Below are 14,785 nucleotides of genomic sequence, written 5' to 3'. Positions count from 1 at the left end.
GAGAAGATATATGAGAGCTCTTGGGTGTCTTTTGAGGGAAGGGGGTTGACAGAGGTATGGAATGTTTATGCACTTGGAGGAAGGTGGTTCAAGCTACTAAAGGAGTGAGCGTGCTGTGGAAGGAGGAATTGAGCCTGAGCTGGTAGACAGCTTAGGTGACAGAATTAGGCATTTAAGTAGGGGAATTTTATGCAAAAGAATTTGCAAATAAAAACATGCAGAATTTTTCAGAATTTTTAAAAAAACTGTATGTAGAATTTAAAAAAATGTTTTGCCGAATTCCCATAGGAGTAATTATCATATTAACATTAGATAATTTATAGTTTTTAAGTTTTCATATTTGCTCCAGAAGTGGCTGCTTTTTTTTCTCAACAAGTGTAGGTAGGGTCTATAGAAGATTTCCATATTGTACCTTTATGAATGTCTCTCTGAGAAATTAGCTGACTATTTTTCTTTTGGTTAGAGAATCATCTGATTGGTCTATATTAATGTTATGATCATTATTGAAAGAGGAATAACTGAATAACTTTGAATAAGTTAAGTTAATGTTATGCTTGTTTAAGGTGAATCTGCTGATTATTTAAAATAACGATGCTGATTTATTTGGTGGTCTGTCTGTATTTAGCTGAACAGCAGCTTGGCATGCTACAATTATTTACATACTGTAGTATTCTGAAGCACTGTCCAGCTGGATATAACGGCATACTGAAAAGCGTACATGCAATTTTCATGGCTTGTCATTAGACAAATTAGACTAGACATGCATTTGGATTGCATTTGCTAAGATTAATTATCCTTGCTTAATTTAAGAAGGCAACTATGAACAATTAAGAGAAATGGTAAACTGGAAATGAATGCCCATAGATTTTCAGCTTTGGGCTCTTCTTTCCTTATTCTGAGGACAGCTTACAAATTATATACATGGCCAAAATGTAGAAGTCTGCCTGGCCAAAAATAGCAAAGTAGACTAAGGAGGATGCATTTGATTTTCATTGCCTCAAGACATCCCCCCCCCCTTTATAAAGCTGTTATAGAATTCCGCTGTGGCTTGCAATAAAAAACCCTCATGCAGCTTCACAAAGTGGGGGAGGGGTTAATGTGTCAAAGTATAAACAGGACCACTTTATCTATCTATCAGTCAATTAATTAAAGCATTTTAGGCAGTTTTAAGATTGCTGTCTATGTACATATGTAGTTCTGTTTGTTAAGAAAAGTAATCTTCATTCTACAGCTAATGGCCCAGAGTGTGTGGAATTTTTGTAGTCCTTTCAAGATTTTATTGGTCCGTGGTAGCAAAGTCAATGCAGAAGAAAATGTTAAGGTAAGTAATAATCAGCAACAGACATTCTGAATGTGGTGACTCTCAAGCCTCCTTGAAGTCAGATACTTTGGCCAATTCATCTGAATGAAAAATGTCCATCGAGTTCAACTCACATCAGGCTACTCCCACTTCAGCTTATTCTAGTGGTCCAACTAATTCCAGTACCTGTGAGCTACGGTAAGTATAGAGTGGATATGAGGGTAGTTTCAAATTAACATTAGATTTAAATCAGGTGAAGTACCAGCATTTCATAATCTGTTTTCTTGCTTTAGTGTACATTGTTACGATAGTTTAGCAGATAAATTTCTGTGCAATTAGTATATCATTAAATATTAGAAATGTGTTGTCAGCTGGTGATCCCAGTAGATGGCTGAGCAACTTTTTTACCACGTTTTAAAAAAAAATTTACTACTATGCTTTTAGTTTTGTAAACCAGCCAGATACACGTTGATGGTCAGTATATTAAAATGTAAATAAACTTGGAAACTTGTTGTGATCTTCATGAGATGTCAACTAGTGAATGACACAGTGGAGGATTCCCGCGATTAGCCCGCAAAATTGGGAAACAATTTAGTCAACCTACAGGGGTAATAGGAACAAGGTCTTCCACCACCCCACTAGAGTGGTAGATGACCTTGTTCCTGCGTTAAAAATTGCCCCAGAGTCAGCACAGGAACATCCCCTCGACTCAGCATCTATTCCCCAGTTCCTCTCACGCCTATTTTATATCTAAGAATACCTTTTCTACCTCTCTTGATTTGTCTGCTCTTATATGCACAAAGTGGATGTTTCATGTACTTTCCTTTCCACATACTGAAGCACATTGGGGAGAGAAGCTGTGGACTTTGACTAGAATTCTTGTCTCAGACACACCTCTCTTAAAATGTATTTCATACTGTGTAGAAAGGCTCTGGTCCATAGTAAGTTTTTACTTCTCTACAGAGAACTAGGAACTATGTATGGAACACTTAGTCAAACTTTTTTAATAGTGATTCTGTATCTCTCTCTCTGTATCTCTCTCTCTCTGTATTTCTGTCTCTCTCTATCGCTCTCTGTCTCTCTTTCTTTCTCTCTCTTTCTCTCTCTGTGTCTCTCTCTCTCTCTCTGTATCTCTCTATCTATCTATCTATCTATCTATCTATCTATATTCTAATAAAACCCTTACCCGCACTATTAAAACGGCATGATTTCTGCTGTCGTGAGGTGTGCCTCTGTGCCGAATTATATTGGAGGCACATGGGGCGGTTTGACTCCTGCACTGCCGGGACGCCTCTTCTCACCCCCCAACTAGCAACCGTGGGGCATTTGCTAGGCCGGCCCACTTCGATTATGCGAAGTGGGCTGGCCTAGCAAAAGCCCCGAGGCTGCGCGGGCTACCGGATGCTGGACAGGGGCAGCAGGGAAAGGAGAAGGGGTACTACTTGTCAGGCAGATCAGGTATGGGGTGCTTCTGGATATGGGGGAGGTAAAACGAAGGGAGAAGGCCTACTGCTAGACAGGGGGAGCAGGGAAGAGGTGCTGCTGGATAGGGGGAGGTAAAACGAAGGGAGAAGGCCTACTGCTGGACAGGGAGAGCAGGGAAGGGGTGGTGCTGGACACGGGGGAGATAAAAGGAAGGGAGAAGTGCTGCTGCTGGACATGGGGAGCAAGGAAGGGGTGGTGCTGGACACGGGGGAGGTAAAAGGAAGGGAGAAGGGCTGCTCCTGGACATGGGGAGCAGGGAGGTGGACAGCTGAGGAAAGAGAGAGACAGAAAGAAAGAAAGACAGACAGAAAGCGGCCAAGGAGAGATAAAGAAAGAAAGACAGACACACACATCTATTCTAGCACCTATTATGTAACGGGCTTAAAGACTAGTGTGTGTATGTATATGTATATGTATGTATATATATATATATATATATATATATATATATAATTATCAGTCCCAAAGCAGAATTTGTTTCAACCAAATTCTGTTAAATGTGTTTCCATGTACTCATTGTGCATTAAAATAGTAACTTCTTATGAAGGTTAAAATAGTATCTTCCACTGTAGTTTTACAATACCATTTATATTTCCATTCTACATTCTAGGTTTTATATGGAGCAGATTAAACCATTGGCTTATAACAGGCTGCTCTTGAATTATGCATTGTCTTTCAATACCTTTCCTTTTGTTTATTTTTGTTCATATCAAACTGAACGTGGAACAAATTGCAAATAGCCTTTCCAGTAAGAAGTTAAATGACTGCATTATAGACCACAGGTTAACAGAGGGGAATTTATTGCTCAGTCTTCCATAATGTCTTTACTGAGTGTATACATTCTCTCTGTTCTGTTTGGCAGGCAGGTATTACATGTAAAGAATTCTGTGGTCCAAGGAAAACCACTTTCGCCATTGTGTTCAGTTCAAGAAAATTTCTCTTAAAAATTTATAGCAGAAATCTACACTATCTATAGTTTCGTTACGAGTAAAATCTATGAGATTAGCATGAAAGATTATCACCTATAGGTGAAATTTCATTCAGACAAAAGCTTGGTTTAAGCAAAAGCTGCTACTGTGCTTAATTACCTTTGAAGAATTTTCATATTATATGTATTAATTTTATTCTAATTTTACAGAGTAATCTTGGCCATATAAAGCACACTAGTGAGTGGCCCTGATGTTATATTTCATTGACTGAAACACTCACAACAATTCACTACATAAGATCTACTACTTTGGGTTGCACAGAGTGTCCAGACAGTAAAGAACAAATATACACGTTTATTATACTATGATTGTTCTCATTTTAGCTTAGCTAGTGCAACTACTGATGTCATCACTTGGTGTTTAATCATATACAGTGGTACTACTACTGCCCATTTTGTTGTATTTACATATCCAACAACACACTATTTATTAGTAGAGATTGTTCTTTCTGCTGTTATTTTAAATTGGACGATGACCTTTAAAAGATCACATGATACAATTCTGACTCTTTTATTCTTATTGTTTGTCAAAAGGACCACACTTTCAAACAGTTATTTATTTATTTGCTTTTATATATATATATATATATATATATATATATATATATATATATGTGTGTGTGTGTGTATATTTTTGTAGTGAGAAATAGAGAATGACACGGTGGCGGTTACCCGCGGCTAGCCGCATTTAGCCGTGGGTAAACCGCCAAAACGGGGAAGAAAAAATAGTGGTCTCTGTGGGACGGGGACAAGGCCATTCACCGCCCCGTGGAGCGGTGAATGGAATTGTCCCCGCAGTGAGGCAATCAAGATCGCGCGGTCCCCGCCATCTCCCTCTACCTCACCTTTGAATTGGAAGAGCACCGCCGGTTGAATTTCTGCCGGTCCGCGCAAAGAAAAAAAAATAAAAGCCTCTCCTTTTCTCCTGCTCCTTCCGCCATGCTGCAGCTACTAAAGCCGACAGGAAGTCTATCCGACGTCAATTCTGACGTCGGAGAGGACGTTCTGGGCCAGCCAATCGCTGCCTGGCTGGCCCAGAACGTCCTCTCCGACTTCAGAATTGAGTCGGAAAGAAGACTTCCGGCTTTAGCAGCTGCAGCATGGCGGTAAGAGAAGGGGAAAAGGACAGAGGCTTTTTTTTTTTGAACGGCAGGGAGGCAGCAGGCTGGCTTTGGCTAGGGAGGGAGAAAGGTAGACAGGCACAGGCAGGCAGGCTTCGGGGGTGGGGGTGGGACAAAGTGTGGAAGGCAGTGAGAAGGACATAGGAAGGAGGCACTAGGGGCACTAAAGACATGGGAAGGAGGCACTGGGGGCACTAAAGACAGGAAGGGGCACTAAGGACATGGGAAGGAGGCACTGGGGCACTAAAGACATGAGAAGGAGTCACTGGGGGCACTAAAAACATGGGGAGGAGGTACTGAGGGCACTAAAGACAGGAAGGGGCACTAAGGACATGGGAAGGAGGCACTGGGGCACTAAAGACATGAGAAGGAGTCACTGGGGGCACTAAAGACAGGAAGGGGCACTAAGGACATGGGAAGGAGGCACTGGGGCACTAAAGACATGGGAAGGAGGCACCGGGGGCACTAAGGACATAGGAAGAAAAGAGGGAGGGAATAGAAAGGGACAATTCTTGGGCTTGAGTGCAGAAAGAAAGAAAGGATACACAGACAGAAGGAAACGCAACCAGAGACTCATGAAATCAATCACCAGACAGCAAAGGTAGGAAAAATGATTTTATTTTCAATTTAGTGATCAAAATGTGTCAGTTTTGAGAATTTATATCTGCTGTCTATTTTCCACTATATTTGTCTATTTTTCTATAGTTACTGAGGTGACTGAGCTTGCGGAGATGGGGCGGAAACAGGGTTTTAAAATTTTAGTCCTAGTAGTTTGCCGGTCCACAAAATAATTCTTTTATTTCTGCCAGTCCACGGGTGTAAAAAGGTTGAAAACCACTAATGTAGAGTATGCCGGCTTTCTTTTTCGCCAAGCCGCGCTCGCGTTGATCAATCTTCTCCTCTCTTGCAACTTCCTGTTTCCGGTTGTGTCAGAGGAGAATATTGAACAAATGAGCACCCGCACATGCAGCTGGGCGAAAAAGAAAGCCGGCATACTCTACATCTAAGGTGAGATGGAGGGAGGGAGATGGCGGAACACTGCAGTTGATCGGGTGTCTGCTGTTTTTGTATCACTGCCTGCCTGCGCTCATGTTCCAGATTCTCCTGCATTTTTAGTGTGCACAATTGACCTAATTCGAGCTATAGGTGAACATGGGGGACACGTCATTGAAAGGGAGGACAAGTTAATTGATTTATTTTATGTTCGGTTTTTACTACAGGGCAGAGGCACTGAAACAGATTCTCAGTACAGTAGTAGTAGTGGCAGAACTCTCGTCTGTCTTCATGGTGTTTCGCAGTACTGAGGCTTATATGGATGCTGCGGGGATGGTGACGGGGCGGTGAATGGGATGGCAGTGGCGGTGATGGGGCGGTGAAAGGGATGGCGGTGACGGGGCGGTGCAGAGGATGGTGGGCCGGGGACAGAGCAGTGACGGGGATTTTTCCCTGTGTCATTCTCTAGTGAGAAACAGAGCTCTACAATCCCTCCTTCTACTCAAACATGAGACAAACACAGAGGATTTTTTTTTTTTAAATTCAGATGCATTCCTAGTCTCCACTGTCATTCCACACATCTACCACTTTTTCGTAAAGAATTATTTCCTAAAATTACTCCTGAGTCTATTACCTTTCACCTCTACCCTAAGTCCCCTTTTTCCAAAGCTCCATTTTAATTTAGAGACTTATATCCTGGGCATTTATACTATAAAGTTATTTAAATGTGTCTATCATATCTTCCTTATCCCTCCATTCTTTTAAAGTATGGATACTGAGATTTTTAAGTCTATCCCCATGTATTTTGTGATGAAGACCATTGACTATTAAGTAACTGCTCTCTGGACTGACTCCCTCTCTTTTTTAAGGTGTGGTCTCCAGAATTGTACACAGTGCTACAAGTGAGGTCTCACAGAGACATACCCAAGCACTATCATGCATCCTTCTGGCTTTTCTACCTTTGGCCACCTTCAGATTATCAGATACGATTACCCCTAAGTCCCATTCTTTCCTGCACAAAAACACTTTGCCCCCATACTGTAACACTCCATTTGAATTTTGAAGCATGAATGCATGATCCTATATTTTTTAGCATAAAATCTTAGCTGAAAAATTCTTGACCATTCTTCATGTTTTCACTATATTCTTCTTCACCTCCGATTGTCCACACCCAGGGCTGACATTAGGGAGGGCAAACACGGCAGCTGCCATGGGTCCCACAGCTGCAAGGGGTTCTACGGTCCAGGCATCTCTTCCCCTTGTTAGTCCATCTCCCTCCCTTCCCCTCACTTTCTTAGTCAGCTTTCAAAAGCAAAATTTTCCTTTTCAGAAGGTCTGTCTGTGTTTTGTATGTAAAGAAGTCATTTAAAGTTGTTTAATATGTGGTAGTAATGGGAGGTGGGGATATCAGGGGAATGGTGTAGAGAAGAGTGGCTCCCTCCTTAATGCACCCCAGCATGTCTAAAACCAGCCCTTTCCACACAATCCAGAGGTCATATCTTACTGTAGATTTGGTTGTTAGGTGCCATCAACTCTTGTTTGAGTCTTAGTGACTTGATGAACATCATCAAGTTATAGATTTTGGCACCATCTGTAAAAAGGCAAACCTTACAAGACAGCCCTTGCACAATATTGCTTACAAAATATTTTAAAAGAACTGAATCAAGGAAAAGTCTTTGTGATACCTCGCTTCTCCTCAGAGTGAGCACCATTTACCACTTTGTTGCCTCTTCTAACCTTGTTACTTTATGGCTCAAACCGAGGATTCTGAGTGTATTTATAAATCTATAGAAAGCCATGTGAAAGGCTTTGCTGAAATCTATACAACACATGTAGTTCTCTTCGATCCAACACCCTGGTGATCCAGTCAAAGAAATTAATAAGATTTGTCTGATGAAGCCTACCTCTAATATACCCATGTTGCCTCAGATCCTGCTATCCATTGGATTCCAGAAACTGCACTATATTCTGTTTCAGCAGCATATCCATTAATTTCCTCACCACAGTGGTCTGACTGTTTCAGCCTGTAGTTAACAACCTTCTCCTTTTACTGTTTTTGTGAAGAGCAGCTGTTTATTCTTGTGTTGAGTTTTGTTGGGGTTTTTTTTTTAACTTCAGTTCTGCTCCTGGCCTTTCCAACAATACCACATTTACATTGCCTCCTTTGTTACTAACATTAAAAAAAACCCTTGTCCCCCCCATTTTAGTGTATTGACTATTTTTATTGCCACTCTTATCTTTGTATTTCTGAAAACTTTTCCCAGTTTCTTTTAGGTTTTCCATATATTGTTGCTTATCCTCTTTCTTTGATCTCTTATAGTTTATGAAAGCTAACCTCTTTTTCATTATCTTTTCAGGCGCTACTTTTGAGAATCATAGTGGTTTCCTTGTCCTCTGACTTTTATCTACTTTCCTCTTTAGTAGATTAACCAGTCTGCTGCAGAAGATGCTTTTCTTTGATAGGTGGATGCCAACTCAAATTAGGAACTCTTGGGAAATAATCACATCTTCCAGGAATTTCCGCTCAAATGCTCTTAAATCATCCATGTAATATGCATTCATCTCTAGGAGGCAAGATTTTTTTACCCTGGCTTTTACCCTTGTCAGTGAGGATTGGCACCCATTTGTGCACCCATCTTCCTCCAACTATCTTCAGGAGCCATGAAGTCATTTTTATACATTCAAACTGCCTGGTAGTGTTTGTGCCAACATGGATGAGCAGCTTCAGATTATATAGTCAGTTGACTTAAGGCATCTCAGCAAATTGATTTGATTTATTACATGTGATATACTGCTTGTGCATAAGTGTTAAGCGGTTTACAATACTAATACAATAGAAATGAGGGCTGTCTCAGTGGGCTCACAATCTAATTATAGTACCTATAGAAGTATTTAATTACATGCTGGAGAAAGAGGTGTATTGTAGACACGAAAGGCGTACAAAAAGGCTGAGCATATAGAAAACTGCAACAATTACAGCATAAATAAAAGAAAGAAACAGGAAAAATTAAGCAAACCCAGTAAAAAATAAGATAAAATATTCCCCATTCAATCTCAGATAGCTTCAAAAATCTATATACTTAGGCTAGAGTCACTAAAATTTATCTGCCACAGTTTATCCAATCCTGGCACGAGATTCTTATAGATTGATCTTCACCTCTTCTGGGAATCTTTGATGCCTTAAGAATCATTTCTCGTTGTCACAGATGCTTCTCTGCCTTAAATCCTCCTCACTTAGCTCATCCACTTTTTCATGAGGGATTCAACCTGTAGGTACATTCTAGGTGGAACTAGGCTGTCACCATGGATCACAGTTTCCATATGAATAGAAGCAGAAACTGGAAATAGGGGGAACAACTTTGGATGCACAATGTTTTCCAATCATACTTACTTATAATAGTTTTGTACGTGTTGAAAGAAAATGACAAGACCTTATCAAAATTCTTATTTTTTTCTTAACTGTCTTGTAAGTCAAAAGAAGCAGCTAGCCTCTCATATGTGAGATCTGTTCTGATTCCCTGTGAGTAGCCCTGCTTACTTGCCACTTGTTGGGATATGCATAACTTCTTCTCCATTTAAACTTCAAGAAAATTGGTTTTTCCCCCTATGGTTTATAAAAACATAGAAAACAGAAGGTAGACATATGGCCTATCTAGTCTGCCTAACTATGCTATCTACTATCCTCTCTTTTCCCTTAGAGATCCAACGTATTTGCCCTGAACTTTCTTGAATTCAGATACCTTTTTGGTTCCACCACCTCCACTGGAAGGCCGATTCAAGCATTAACCACCCTTTCTGTGAAAAAGTATTTTCTGAGATTACATCTGAATCTAAACAACTGACCCGCACTCCACTCTTAACAACGATTTTCTTGACCTATTTCTCACTCTCTTCTCCCTTCAGTTCACTCATTTTGTACCTCTTGTAATCTTTTGTAAACTGCATAGAACTTCACGGTATTGTGGTATATAAACTGTTATTATTATTATTATTATTATCTATCCCCTTTCAACGTCATCCTATGCCCCCTTCTTCCAGAATTTCCTTTCAAATAAATGAGACTCGCCTCACGCATTTATGCCAAATAGGTGTTGTAAACATCTCTATCATATCTCCCCTCTTCCACCCTTCCTCCAAAGTATACATATTGAGATCTTTAAGTGTGTCCTCATACTCCTCATGATGCAGACTAGTAACCATTTTAGTTGCCTTCCTCTGGACCGACTCCATCCTGTTTCTTTCTTTTTTATGGTGGTCTCCAAAATTGTACACAATACTCTAAATGAGGTCTCACCAAAGTTTTATACAGAGCTATCAATACCTCCTTTTTCCTACTGGCAATTCCTTTCCCTATGCAGCCAAGCATCCTTCAGCTTTTGCCATTTCCTTTTCTAGCTATTTGGCCATCTTAAGATCATCACCTACTATCACACCCAAGTCCTGCTCTTTTTTTAATGCACAAAAGTTCTTTCACCCCTAAACTGTTCCATTCCCTCATGTTTTTGCAGCCTAAATGCATAACTTTGCATTTCGTGGTATTAAATCTTAATTAATGTCAAAAAGAAAAAGAACCCCTACTATAATTATCCAATTAATCATAAACAATGAGAGGCATGAGTAAAATGCACAAACATTATTAAACATTAAGCATCATTAAATATTAACCAATAATTATCATTTTTTAATATATATGAAACATCTTTATTAAATTCTCAATATATTTTAAAATTTCAAAACATTTAAAACACATAATAAGATAAGACAGACATAAACAACATCAAATACAGATACAATATAAATATGAGTATATAAATAGCAAATAGAGAGTAGATAGGATGAATAAAACAATGGTATTACAGGGTATGCTCTATCCGGGGCTCAAAAGAGACCCCACAGTGTGAAGGTGAGAAAATACTTAACTGAAAAGTCCAGAGAACTTAATAGAAGAGCAACCCGACCATCCTTGAATCAATCAGTTCATAAAGCGTGACATAGTTCAAATCCACTCGAAAGCTAAAGTGCTGATGTGTAGTGATAGCTTCAAAGTTGTGCAATATTGTGTGCAAAGTCATTCCAATTCATTCCAGAAATATAGAGAAATCAACTCAAATGTAGAGAAATGCTGCAAGATTGGTATCAGAAACGTTCCACATTCGGTCAGACATATTGTATCTGTACTTGATGTTGTTTATGTCTGTCTTATCTTATTATGTGTTTTAAATGTTTTGAAATTTAAAATGTATTGAGAATTTAATAAAGATGTTTCATATTGAGCAGTAGTGGCTGGTGGCCAGTAGGGGGTGATGTCTATGGGACGGTAATGGAATGTACGTCAGGACATGATATTTTTGTGGAATGTTTCTACAAAAGTGCTGGTTTTTCGTATGATTCTGGGTAACTCTAGTTAGATACAAGCATATGTGTTAGTTAAGGCCATGCCCAATAGAAGTGTACGAAAAATTGGTGAATAAAAATCTGAAAATGGATGTAGCCAAGGCCAGCAAAAACACACTACAGATTAATATTAAGGAAAAGCATAATAATATTCTTTTTATGTACTTTGCTATTAAGCTAGATCATGGAGGAAATCAGGATATACATGGACTCCATTTTGTTCTCTGTCTTTCTGTATCTTCTGTTTGGTTTGACTCCATTTTGTGTTCAGCCTATATCCCAAGTCTTTGTTTAGTTTCCCGCTTCTAGCATTGTGGTTCTAATTGATACCAGATGTGCCTTAAGCTGTGTAGGAAGAGCATATTAGATTACGTATCCCAAACTGAGATATAACAGGTATTAAATATGAATGACATATAATGTGTGAAGCTATGAATGAAATTATGAATGTTTGGGGCCCCAAGTATGAATGGATATGAAAGAATTTGTATTTAAAATGAAATGGCTTATATAAAGAATACTAAGGAAAAAATCCTGAACACAACATCTGGAAATGGTTAACTTAGAGTCAGAGACTGCTGTTCCAGTCTCCAACATAGGAAGGCTTCTGTGTGAGGATCAGTGAAATTTGAAGCTGTCAGCTCAGGGAGAGGGGGAAACAACCCATCCTTCTCCTTGACTGCCTTTTTCTCTGAGGGCTGAGAATATTTCAGCACCCTTTTAACAAATGCAGATTCTCTTGAATATTGGATATGTTATAAAATGTTAATGTATATTCAGAAATGAATGTAAACAAAACAAATATGATTTCTGAAACTTTTAAACATGTAAAGGAATTTTCTTTGTCTAACTTTAAACACCACCTCTGTTTTTGATTGGCCTACAGCCAATGATGTCATACTGAACTAAAGGTATATAATGGGGAGCTTCGAAGTATCGAGTTGAGTTCGTTATCAGAAGGCCAGCATTTTGGCAACTATAACGACCTCCCGCTAACGCAACTAGCCTTTTGATGTCCATGATAGAAAAATAAAAACAATAAAATTAAATATTTTGGTGAACCTTGCGTTATGTGGCATTTCCATGTTTTTGTTATTTTTTACACCTTGAGTGAAAGCTAGCAGCTTAATTGGCAGCTGCAGCTTTATGGGTGCGCTGGTGTCTCATGGTCCATGCTCAATATATGAAAAAAATGATAATTACTGGTTAATATTTAATGATGCTTAATGTTTAATAATGTTTGTGCATTCTGCTCATGCCTCTCATTGTTTATGATTAATTGGATAATTATAGTAGGGTTCTTTTTCTTTTTGACATTAGTTTATTTTGAACCTCCTTTGCATTTTTTGATTTCTCTCAGGTTTTGTTTGATTATTAAATCTTAACTGCCAAATTACAGACCATTCCTCAAGCTTAGGTCCTTCCTCGTGCCTACTCTGCTGAGTGTCTACTCTGTTGCAGATTTTGGTATCATCTGCAAAAAGGAAAATCTTACCAGATAGCCCTTCAGGAATATCACAAAAATGTTAAAAAGAACAGACCCAAGAACCGAACCCTGTGACACACCACTGGTAGCATCCCTTTCCTCAGAACAATTTCCATTCACTACTACCTTCTGTTGCCTTCCACTCAACCAGTTCCTATCCCAGTCTGTCACTTTAGGGCCCATACCAAGGACACTCTGTTTATTTATTAGACGCTTGTGTGGAACAGTGTTGAAGGCTTTGCTAAAATTTAAATACAATGCATCTAGCGCACTCTCTCTATCCAGTTTTCTGATCACCCTTTCATGAAATTGATCAGATTTGTCTGACAAGACCTGCCTCTAGTGAATCTGTTGCCTCAGGTCCTGTAATAATTTAGATTTCAGAAACGTCACTATTCTCTGTTTTAAAAATGCTTCCATTAATTTATTTACCATAGAAATCAGGCAATGGCTTGTAATTCCCTACCTTTTCCTTACTTCCACTATTTTGGAGAGGGAACACACTCATCCTTCTCCAGTTCTCTGCAGAAACATTGAAAAAGATCAGCCAGTGTAGCCACCAGAACTTCCTTAAGTTCCTTCAGTACTCTCAGATGTGTGCCATCTGACTCCATTGCTTTGTCTACCTTTAGTTTAGCTAGCTCATCCTGAACACAAAAAAATTGTTCAAGGTCTACCACACCTCCATCCCTATTTGCATTTGTCTTCTGCGAACCTACTCCCAGTGCTTCAGCTGTGAACACAGAACAGAAATATTTGTTAAGCAAGTCAGCCTTATATATATCAGCGTCTACATATTCCTTCCCTTCACCATTGAGTCTCACAGTGCTACTTTTACACTTCCTCCTTTCACTAATGTATCTAAAAAAATGTTTTTTCTTCCCATTTTATTGTGTTGGCTGGATTTTCTTCCATTTGCATCTTTGCTTTCCTGACTATTTGGTCAGCCTCTCTTAACTTTTACAGATAGTTTTGCGTCTGCCTCTTTTTGCAATCTTTTGTAGTTTTTGAAAGTAATCTCTTTTTACTTACCCTCTGAGCTACTGCTTTTGAGAACCAAAGCTTCCTTCTTTTCCTCTTACTTGTTGCCCTTATATTAGCTCCTTTTATTCATTTATTTGTTCATTTTTATTGCCCATCCTCCCCAGAAGCTCAGAACGGGTTACAATAAAATTAGGTACTTAGAAATTTTGCCCATTGCTTTCCTACTTCTTCCAGATGTTCCCATCCAGACAACTTGGTATAATCTCCCATCTGAACAAAGTTTTTTTAAAAGTCTAGATCCTTTGCTTTCAAATGAGCCCTTTCTACACATTTTCATATTAAACCACACCATACAAGAAGATAAACTCCTTTTATGATGTTTAGGCCCTTCCTAGTGTATCCCAGGATGCACTAGGCAGGGCGCTGCCATTTTGAAAAGGTGGCCCCTCATGCCGTTGTCCCCTACAAGAAAGGTACGGGGTCCTGAGGGGTCCCAATACACACTAGGTAAGGAGGATTGTTGAGCTGGGGTGCAGGGCCTGCCCACTGAACCACCAGGAACAATACGTTGTGGTGTAGTGGGGTCTGCTGGACTACCACAGATATCTTGCTTGTTTGTTTTTGCCCGGGGAATGGGGGAGAGGTCCATCCGGTAGACCACCAGGATTTTTTTTAGCAAGAGGGTTTGGGAGGGGTTCTACTGGACCTCTGGGGATTTTTGCATTGGTCAGTCTCATAATTTCCTTATTTTCCTGTTAGTGCCTGAGCTAATATGTGCTCAGTCACTGACAGGAAAGTAAGGCTACATGAGCCGTAAATGTTTGTATAGTAAAAGGTGGGTGTTCCTTGCTGTGTATTACACGGAGTGCTCATTTTAATACTATGAGCTCCTTGTAATGCATTTGTATATGATTCTCGGTGGCATCAACTGCTATCCGTAAAAACCACCGAGAACCCTTTTGTGCATTGAAGGCTGAACTAACTCACAAGCTAGACTGGCTGCAACCAGCCTTACTCAAAAAGTATGCTTTTGA

General features: G+C 39.6%; 1 protein-coding gene across 3 annotated transcripts in view; it reads left to right on the top strand.

The window, feature by feature from the left end:
- The window catches only part of PIK3CB (phosphatidylinositol-4,5-bisphosphate 3-kinase catalytic subunit beta), a 596,095-nt gene that overhangs the window by 270,244 nt on the left and 311,066 nt on the right, over positions 1-14,785 (top strand). For all 3 annotated transcript variants that reach the window (XM_033957959.1, XM_033957960.1, XM_033957961.1), the window contains one exon: positions 1,232-1,321. In XM_033957959.1, the coding sequence (XP_033813850.1) occupies positions 1,232-1,321 (90 nt within the window). The remainder of the gene's footprint in view (positions 1-1,231; positions 1,322-14,785) is intronic.

Source organism: Geotrypetes seraphini, chromosome 9, assembly GCF_902459505.1.
Source record: "Geotrypetes seraphini chromosome 9, aGeoSer1.1, whole genome shotgun sequence".
Lineage (NCBI taxonomy): Eukaryota > Metazoa > Chordata > Amphibia > Gymnophiona > Dermophiidae > Geotrypetes > Geotrypetes seraphini.
Note: the sequence above shows the minus strand (reverse complement) of the source record. Positions and strands in the feature narration are given on the sequence as shown.